This window comes from Phyllobates terribilis, unplaced genomic scaffold (assembly GCF_046119375.1).
Source record: "Phyllobates terribilis strain yellow unplaced genomic scaffold, ASM4611937v1 Scaffold_1__5_contigs__length_1240528914, whole genome shotgun sequence".
NCBI lineage: Eukaryota > Metazoa > Chordata > Amphibia > Anura > Dendrobatidae > Phyllobates > Phyllobates terribilis.
This window is the reverse complement of record NW_027362761.1, coordinates 309315735-309325740: the sequence shown is the minus strand read 5'-3', so window position 1 is coordinate 309325740 and position 10006 is coordinate 309315735. Positions and strand designations below refer to the sequence as shown.

Below are 10006 nucleotides of genomic sequence, written 5' to 3'. Positions count from 1 at the left end.
CTTTTTTTTTTTTTTTTTTTGCTTGGTCATTGCAATATTGCAATAAAATGCAATGAGGCGATCAAAACATTGTAACTACACCAAAATAGTATCAGTAACAAAGTCAGCTCAGGGCACAAAAATAAGCCCCCCACACAGCCCCATATCCTGAAAATTTAAAATGTTACTGGTCACGAAAAATGGCAACATAAACAATTTTTTTGTTTCCAAATTTTTTCCACCAATTAGAGAACAAAAACTATGCATGTTTAGTATCTGCATATTGTACTGACCTGGAGAATGATATTGCCCGATCAGTTTTACAATGCAGTAAACATGGTACATAAAAAAAAAAAAAAAAAAACCCCAAACACTTGGAATTTTTTTCCCCACTTTCCAGTGCATCACATAATATGAATGGGGTCATTCAAAAGTACAGATTGTCCCTCAAAAAATAAGTCTTCATGCGGTTATGTGGATGAAAAAATAAAAAAAAGCTGACTCTTGGAAGGAGAGGAAAAAACAAACAAAAAAAGGGAAAATGGCCTAGCCATTAAGGGATTAATATTCACCAGAATAATCTCTTGTAACATTAACCCTGTACCTCCTTATAATAAAAATTACCTCAGTGCTTTCTTACAATTATAATGACCCATTACCTCCTTAAATTAATAAATGCCTCCCCCTTGTGCTGTGCTTTCTAATAATTATACTAATGCCTTAATTCCCCTATAATGATGATCTGCCATTGTTTCCTTATAATAATGACCCCCATTGCCTCTTCGTTAAAACAATCCCCCTGAGCGGGGTCTTATATAGTAATCATGTAGGCCCCTTAGCAAAAGTCCTATCATGGTGTATAGTCAGTCACAGGGTGGCATGCTTCCCAACTTTTATAGACAAAGCGAGGAACTTAAGCACCCTAACAGACTGCAAAACCATTTCTGCAGCCCCCATTGAGTATGAAACCCCCTAAAATGCTCCTTCACATTGACTCCCATAGCCCCTTATACACAGTATGATAGTCACAAATGCCCATACACCGTATAATGGCTACCACAGTAGTTTTATGCACAGTGATGGCCACCACAGCCGCCCCCCCCATATACGGCGTGATGGCCACCACAGCCACCACCCCCGTATACGACGTGATGGCTACCACAGCCCCTCTCCCCTCCCCCACAGTACATGGCGTGATGGCCACCACAAACGACATCCCCCCCCACAGTACACAATGTGACGGCCACCACAGCCCCCCCTCCCCCTCCACAGTACACGGCGTGACTGCCACCACAGCCCCCCCCTCCCCCTCCACAGTACATGGCGTGACGGCCACCACAGCCCCCCCTCCCCCTCCACAGTACATGGCGTGACGGCCACCACAGCCCCCCTCCCCCTCCACAGTACACGGCGTGACTGCCACCACAGCCCCCCCTCCTCCACAGTACACGGCATGACGGCCACCACAGCCCCCCCTCCCCCTCCACAGTACACGGCGTGACGGCCACCACAGCCCCTCCACCCCTCCCCCGTCTGCGGCATGAACGCCACCACAGCCCCCCCTCCACAGTACACGGCGTGACGGCCACCACAGCCCCCCCTCCCCCTCCACAGTACACGGCGTGACGGCCACCACAGCCCCCCCTCCCCCTCCACAGTACACGGCGTGACTGCCACCACAGCCCCTCCACCCCACCCCCATATGTGGCGTGACGGCCACCACAGTCCCTCCACCCCTCCCCGTCTGCGGCATGAACGCCACCACGGCCCCCCCTCCCCCTCCACAGTACACGGCGTGACGGCCACCACAGCCCCCCCTCCCCCTCCACAGTACACGGCGTGACGGCCACCACAGCCCCCCCTCCCCCTCCACAGTACACGGCGTGGCGGCCACCACAGCCCCTCCACCCCCCCATATGTGGCGTGACGGCCACCACAGCTCCTCCACCCCTCCCCTGTCTGCGGCATGAACGCCCCCGCAGCCCCCCCACCCTCCCCCACCCGGTATGCGGTGTGATGGCCAGCACAGCAGTTTGAGCTAAATAAACTGTACATAGCTGAAATCATACAACCACTCTGATATATGCTGCCGCTGGAGTTGTCCGCATGCATCAACTGTCGGGTTCCTCTTAAATCTACAATAAATGGAAACCTTGTTCCTAGTCCTAACTAGTTCCACTATATTTTACATTCTTGGACCAATACTTATTATTTTCTATAGCTTAAATACCTTTTGTGAAAAAAAAAATATCAGTTGAATTAGAAGATATTGATCTACACTGAACTAGTTTCAGAAAAATAAGACTATGCTGTCCCATTGAAAATAATGTTTTGCATACAGGATGTCAAAAAAGAACCTGCTAGGCTGCAACGATGATGGTCTTCTAGGCTTCAAAGAAGCCATTTTTTCTCCAGTACTGAAGCTCATGATGTAATTCTAAAGAATAGGTTATTATATAGCCCAAAGTGCATCATTTTAGTACTAATAAAGTATTTAATGTAAAAAATTTTTTATATTCCTACAAACCTATTCTATAAAATCTGCAAATTGTCTTTACATAAATCCTAAAATATATATGTAATCTATCTTTTTATTACGCAATTAAGATATTGCTGCTTCACTAATGGTAACTTTCAAGAAATTACGATGAATGAAAACTAAAAAAAAGTGGAGGCAAGAATAAGGTGGTAATTTATGGATATACTATGTTTTTAATGGCCTTTTTTACAGGTAGAGCACATTGATAATCTGCCCCAGTGGGGGGGGGTTAGGTCACAGGAACAGGATGTCCACTCAGACTTGGTATCTCTGGTCCCAATGTCCCTCTCTGTCTGCTGCCATTCAGCACTGCTCTTGTGTATTGGAGGACAATGGGTCCAGCACTGAGTGTTTAGACAATAGAATAGAAGTCTACCTGCTTCATTTAGGAACATTAGGAGTTGAAAGAGACAAGGTGATTTCAAGTTTCTGATTCAGTCTGCATTTGACTGTGGCAGTGTTCATTGCCTGGGGCTGCTGCAGAGACACCCTTGTGTATTGTCGGTGTAAAGGATGCCTCAGTTCCTGCTTTTGGGATCGGGAACATGGGTAGCTCTCTCAATTCACAAAACCTCTCTTGTGTGTCTAGACCCCTTTAATGAGACTAGTGCAGGAACTGTAAGAAAATATCCTAATTCCTTAATATGTGGAAGAAACTTCATCTGTCCTGTGTATGTATACATTTTTATATTACCCATGCATGTTGCGCATAGTAATGGATTTATTTATATGTATTTAAGTCTTTCACTATGAAGACAAATAACATATGGATAATTTATCATATTTAGCGTATAGTTATTGCTATTTACAAATTACATAACTTAGAACCCCAAATTCTCCTGCATAGATATGTATGACATATTATGTTTGATGTGCATCAGTGAACTTCTAATGGACCTGAATGTGATTGTTGTCCACATTCTACAATGTAAATGGTGTATTCAGATTACCGGGATACAAGGCTTGATCAAGATCAAAATTATTGCTTACAACGAAACTTTTATGGGAAAAATTGACTTGTAAATTGTAAAATATGCACTTCCTTATACAGGAAATAAGGGAAGAGAATTTGGTAAGCAAACTTTATCCATATGTGGTCCTTGTGATAAATGCTGAAACCCGTTATGGTCCTGTTAGGCTGATTTTAGAATATTTTCAGCCTTTGTTTCCAACTTTCCATAGATATTAAAACAATCTACTATTGGAAGGACTTTAATGGTTTGGATTTTCAGTTTCAACTTGGTTCCTTCCTGAACAATACAGATGGTTTAAAGGGGTTATCCAGGACTATTTAATTTCTTTACTATGGGCCTAAGAATTAACAGACAGGTAGTTGATGACTACCTGCCTGTTGTGTCCAACGCCTATATCTGGTGGTACAGAGCGGTCACAGATCACTCCAGCCGGCGGTTTCTGCTGATGTCATGCAACGTAAAAAAAAAAGTCCTGAACAACCGCTTTAATTTTTCAGGGCAAATTGCCTATAATGAGCATTGACAATATGGTGTTTGTTTACTTGCATTTTTATAATACAATGTCAACCTTTTTTGTAAATATTTTTTTTCTGCAGTCCGATTATACAGTTGCCATTACAAACCATAAGCAGATTCTTATTTACACACAGTGGTACGATTTTGACAAATAATAATTTGTATATCAGCAAGGTACAATAAATAACAAGAAAACAAATTACAATTGGTAAAATTACTTATGGTATGTGCACATGATGATGTGGGTTTTTTTCAGGCAGATTCCAAAAAAACCCAGAAGATATACACCAGAAGATGTTTTGACATTGCTGTGTATATAATCAGTCTTTTGTCATTTCTTTTAACTGCCTCAAGCTTCTAAAGCTGTAAAACGGTGAAAGGGAGAGACTGATCCATTTTTCAGGCGGCTTCTTCTTGGAATCCACCAATGTCATATAAAAAATACACACTGGCAGCGAAGCCGCCGTAAAAACCTCCTATAGTGTCAGAAAAGATGCTTCAGGGAAAACCCCACCGGTCTGCAAGACTCCATGTGCACATATGCTAACCCTAAGTAACTGTTTGGGCAATGTTTTCTCTCTGTGTAAAAGGGAGTGATATATACACCCAACCACCCTACAAGGAAGCAGGAGAGGTTCCAACACACCTTACATATTGACTAGAAAATTGATTTATCTTACATTTATTTAAATTGTTTCTAAATCATTATGAAAATGAAATTCTACATGTAACACTTAATATCATTGTCCCCAAATTAGAGTCAATAGAATAAATTAAATTTAAGTAAAAAAAACAAAAACCAACAAGGTTTGATTGCATGCGCCTTCTTACCTTATGTGTTTAATTCACATATTTAGAAAACCCTCTGTTCAGAGATTTAGGAAACCTTGTTTTATTTGTAAGATTTATATTTGTCTGTTACCTGGAGAACCATATACTTTCCAATTCTATCTATGCAGGCATATATTTTTTAATTTCTAGTCCTGATGCATTGTGCCATGTGAGTATCTGACACTGGGAGCCCAATTTATATTAGTCTGCATTTTACTGGATTTATAATGAAACATGAGCAAACACTTTCCTCCCATTTACAGGATTAGAGGTGTAAAATAAACTTATAAATTATTAAGTTATAAGATGTCCAGCGTAGTCATTGGTCAGGCTGGCAGTGCCATGCACCTGAGAACCCATCTCCTGAGCACCAGCAGAGCTTCCATATTCTGTTTGTTTTGCAGTGAGTTAGCACTAAATGAAGTTGCATTTCCCCTGCAGGGTTTCCTGTCTATCAGCCTCATGCTAATCACTGGTCAGCCTGCTCCTGCCCCTATCATTAAACAGGATCCTTCCTCTCTTTGTGTCTTGAGACATCAAAGACCTGGCATGGGAGATCAGGTTGGGGTGGAGGAAGGTGTCTTGGCTCCTCCCTTTACCTTTAAATCTTGGCCATCCAGGAGCACAATATAGACTGAATTGTGAGTGGAGTTATTGAAGGATCATGCTCTCTTTGCCTGGTAAGTAGAGACCTAGCAGCAATCATACAGCAGCCAATGTCTGGGTAGCTATTTGGCTCCATATACACTATACAGTAGCCAGCCATATAAAATTATTTTTTAAAGTACAATAATTTAATTGTAACTAATGTGATACTTGATGATTTTGGGCTATGAACAGAATGCAGTACTGTAGCCATGGGACATAAGGGACTCTAAGATTTTGGGCACATGGTATGAGTACTTGTGTTTACTTCTCCTTAGATGTGAAACCCGCAACAGACATGGACTGTGTGAACAATCAAGATTCTCTTTACCTTCCCAACTCAGTCAGTGCATCACTCGAGGAATTGGACTTATGGAGACAGTTCCACCAAGAAGGGACCGAGATGATAATCACTAAATCTGGAAGGTGAGTGCATTGTGACACCATACTTAATGTGCCAGGCTTCTATACACATCTTAGAGCTAAATAACCTCAAAGTCAGCCAAATATATAATTATATAAAATAAGTCAATGGTGCATGTGTGTATATATAAAGGAAGAAGGTAAATGTTAGTATTGGCTTTTTTAATCTTTATTAGAACACCTCCCTCTTAATTCCTGGGCTAGTTTTATTACTAAGGATTTTTATTTATCTCGGCAAATGTTACTGGTTGCAATTTATTAAATAAGGAGCTGTTTGAGTCATGTATCTGATAATGTTTGCATTTTTAGAATGAAATGTATAAGATGGTATTTACAAATATAAACTGTAACAAATGGATCCTATCGATCTCAATCACCTTGTATCTTTCAACATGTTGTAACTCTCCCCAGGCGGATGTTCCCGCAGTGCAAGATTAGACTATATGGACTACATCCTTTTACTAAATATTTGGTGTTGGTAGACTTTGTTCCCATGGACAGCTGCAGATACAAGGTAAATAATAAAAATATTGAAAACCTATAGGACTCTATAGCTTTGGTTAGGAATATATGTAACTATAGTGGGTGCATTACGTAGACCGTTCTTACGGTAACTCTTTACCAGTGTTAATCAATATCTTTTCCTATATATAGTCACCATTTTAATTCCACATAGAGCTTTAATGAGGGTGCGATGCCTTTGTACATTTAGTTGCAATGTGTTTTTTTTTTGTTCTATAGTGGAACAAGAATCAATGGGAGGCTGCAGGAAAAGCGGAACCTCACCCACCATGCAGGACCTATATTCACCCCGACTCTCCGGCCCCTGGTGCCCATTGGATGAAGGATATCATCTGCTTTCAAAAATTAAAACTCACCAATAATACATTGGACCAACATGGACACGTAAATGAGATTATTATAAAACGTGTTTTCGTTTTGGATATAAATCACTTTCATCTTTGGTTTGCTTTAAACTATTTTCTTTTCTTCCAGATCATCTTGCACTCAATGCACAGATACAAGCCCCGGTTCCATGTTATCCAGTCGGACGATGTGTATAACGTCCGCTGGGGGTTACTGCAGGTGTTCAGCTTCCCAGAGACAGAGTTTACTGCAGTGACTGCTTACCAGAACGAGAAGGTAAAGATGAAAATGTACCGGCTGAGACAAGACACTGTAATATGGATCTACACTGAATTTTTAGCTTAAATTATTTAATTTATTCCACAGATCACAAAACTGAAAATTGATCACAATCCATTTGCAAAAGGATTTCGGGAACAAGAAAGAACTCGCAAAAGGTAAGAACATCCTACAGGACACCCATGTGTTTTTTTTTTGTTTGCTTGTTTTTTATTGCAGTAATGCAGTTTTCACTAACTTAATATAAAACCTACAGTGTTGCTTGCCTCAGGGACAACCTTATGAAACTTGTGCCACAAAGTCCAAACAAAAGCCAGAAAAGGAAGAAGTGGGAGGAGAACAGTCCTGAAGCAGGAAAAGAAGGTATTATTGCTATATCATTTAGTATATGGGTCATTTTAGAGGACAAAATGTCTTCTCCTGATGGATCACTGAAAATTCTCAACTTTTATTCTTTTTGTTTCTTGTGCTATTTCTCAGATCACTGTAAAGTTGTACGTTTGAAGGAAGAGCCTGTTGATGTTACTACGGGAATATACGCACAGTGGGTTCAAAATCCTGAAGGAAGCCAGAATGTGACTCCGAACTCCCCAGATTTGACAAGATCTCCAAGCCAGGAACAGCAGGTTCCTTCATCTTCCTCCAGCTTTTTATGCAGGTGAGTATTGTAGGCATCTGCTGTTCACCTTGTACAGTTGTCAATGTAATGTAAAATGGTGTTGTTGTGTAGGTAACCAAAAGTTGATGGCATAATTAAAAATTTTTTATTTCAAATCGCAGAAGTCCAAACAAAAGATATCTTCAGCCGCTTTCAGGCTCGGTGGATTCGCATGAAGCACAAGGCAGGCGGCTCACACCAGATGTTGCTACCGTGCCGGAGTCTGATGCTTTGCAGGTGCCTTCATTCCATTCACTGCAACCTGCACAGGATCGCTCAAGTGTAATGAACCTTCCCACTGAAACACCAATAAGACAGAGTCTTCGAGGACCAATATATGGCACCTATGGGGCAGAACAGTGGATGGTACCTTCACAAGGACAGTATCGCCCCATGGGCTACTCCTATCCACCAGAACGAAGCACACAAGGGGCAGTTGCCCACCCACACAATGGCGTGTCAGACTGGAGCCAGTATTCTCTGTTTCCTTTTACCTGCTGGTGAATTGGGAAAAAGTATAGACCATGGACTGGACAAACATATTACATGATACGGCTATCTCATTTTAATTTTTTTTTTTATTATTCGATTCACTAAGATTGAATCTTAGTGAATCGAATTGGTATGAGAAAATATGGTTTAAAAAATTTGGTCTGGCTTAAAAAAAATTAATAATTTGGAACAAAGAAGGATCCTTTTGTCTATTGTATATATTTTTGCTTTTGGAATTGATGTAAAATAATAAAAGATGAGGAAGAAAAATGGATATTTTGACAAAATCCACAAGATTACTGCTGCTGATGGTGAAGTTTTACTATCCAGCCCGCTGATGGACTAAATACAAATGTAAGATGGTCTTACTGTGACTGGATGGTACAAAGGGTGGACTACATGATAACCGATCATCTTCTGCTGTACATACATTTTAAATAACAGCCTAAAGACATTTACCTCCGCTACCCATCTTCAGTTTTCAGCTTGTTGGAAGGGTTTAATGCTTGATTAATAATGTTTTGTTTAGCAATCCTTTGCACAGTGGTGGTGTCCATTTCTCTGCTGTATGAATATTATGTTTAAGCTGTAACATTTTTGCTTTTTGCACAATTTCTAATTTGTTCTGATGAGCACATTATAGGGCACATATTTGTACAAGTGCACATAGCTTTTACATTTGTTACGTGTTTCACTTAGGTTTGTGCATTTCGAAACATGCGCGTTCCAACTAGCGGATTTCTATGGACTTTCTTTGGTGGATTTAACCTGTGGATTGGAGGAATTTTCGTAAATCTACACATTGTCTTACAGGCTGCAGTGGGTTTTGATCTTTAGTAACCAGTGCTATACACAGCCTTATTCCTCAGACTGAGCCACCATATCTTGGTTGTAAGATATAGAATAGTGTGTTTTATGTATAGAACTTAATATGTGTAAATAGGTTTTATTTAAAAAAAAAAAAAAAAAATTCTGCGAATTTTAGGAATACTCTTTATAGTTATAACGGTTTTGTTATTTTTATTTAATGAATTTAAGTGGAAAGTGAAAATACTGATATGTACATTCGTGGGTCAGTGTCTTATTGCACCTTCAATAAATGTCTGTAATAACTAAATGTATGTCTGAAAATAAAATGCTTTTGGGTCTATTTATTTGACTGTTAAAATGAAATTTGTCTCCTTATATATGTCTAGCTATACAACACGTTCTACGCCCGAGTGGCGAGCATTTTTATTGGTACATTTGTGGCGTCCTTTTTTATTTTTATTTATTTTTTTTAAGACCCTGTCTGTGAATTCACATATACGGTGTCTTCAATAAAATGGCGCCAGAGATCGCGGTATGCACACGCGCTGACTTCGGCAACATTTTATTGAAATAATGTACTATGTCAACATAGCAGTGAGCATGCGTCGACCATAGGGATAATGGCGATGGGCGGTGCATGCGCACTACGTTGATGTTGTAGTACATTACTTCAATAAAATGGTGCCGGAGTCAGCGTGTGCACATACTGCGATCTGACGCCATTTTATTGAAGTAATGTACTACAAAATTAAAGGGAACCTGTCACCAGAAATAATGCTGTTACCCTGCAGATTAACCGCATAACCTGCAGGTTAACGGTGTCATTACAGTGTCCAGCACCTGCATGTACCTGACTACAGCGGGGAGAAAATGAACTTTATTCTTCCTGCATTCAGCTTTTCATGGGGGCGGGGTCGTCGCTGGTTCAGTCATCGCTCTGAGAATACAGAACGGCTGCTCTAACTGTGCCCCCGGCACTGACAGACACTGGCT

At 40.6% G+C, this 10006-nt stretch overlaps 1 protein-coding gene across 1 annotated transcript; it reads left to right on the top strand.

The window, feature by feature from the left end:
* Positions 1 to 5503: 5503 nt before the first annotated feature.
* LOC141167005 (T-box protein VegT-like) lies at positions 5504 to 8966 on the top strand. The gene is made up of 9 exons (XM_073654289.1): positions 5504 to 5519; positions 5763 to 5910; positions 6319 to 6421; positions 6649 to 6813; positions 6904 to 7050; positions 7141 to 7211; positions 7325 to 7416; positions 7534 to 7711; positions 7834 to 8966. The coding sequence occupies exons 1-9, from the start codon at positions 5504 to 5506 to the stop codon at positions 8213 to 8215; spliced, it is 1302 nt and encodes a 433-aa protein (XP_073510390.1). The 3' UTR covers positions 8216 to 8966.
* Positions 8967 to 10006: the final 1040 nt, after the last annotated feature.

Excerpts from the sequence above, each read along its gene's own strand:
- LOC141167005 (XM_073654289.1), top strand. Across the intron at positions 5,911-6,318 it reads ATAATCACTAAATCTGGAAG|GCGGATGTTCCCGCAGTGCA; the intron begins GTGAGTGCATTG and ends AACTCTCCCCAG. Across the intron at positions 7,712-7,833 it reads TCCTCCAGCTTTTTATGCAG|AAGTCCAAACAAAAGATATC; the intron begins GTGAGTATTGTA and ends TTCAAATCGCAG.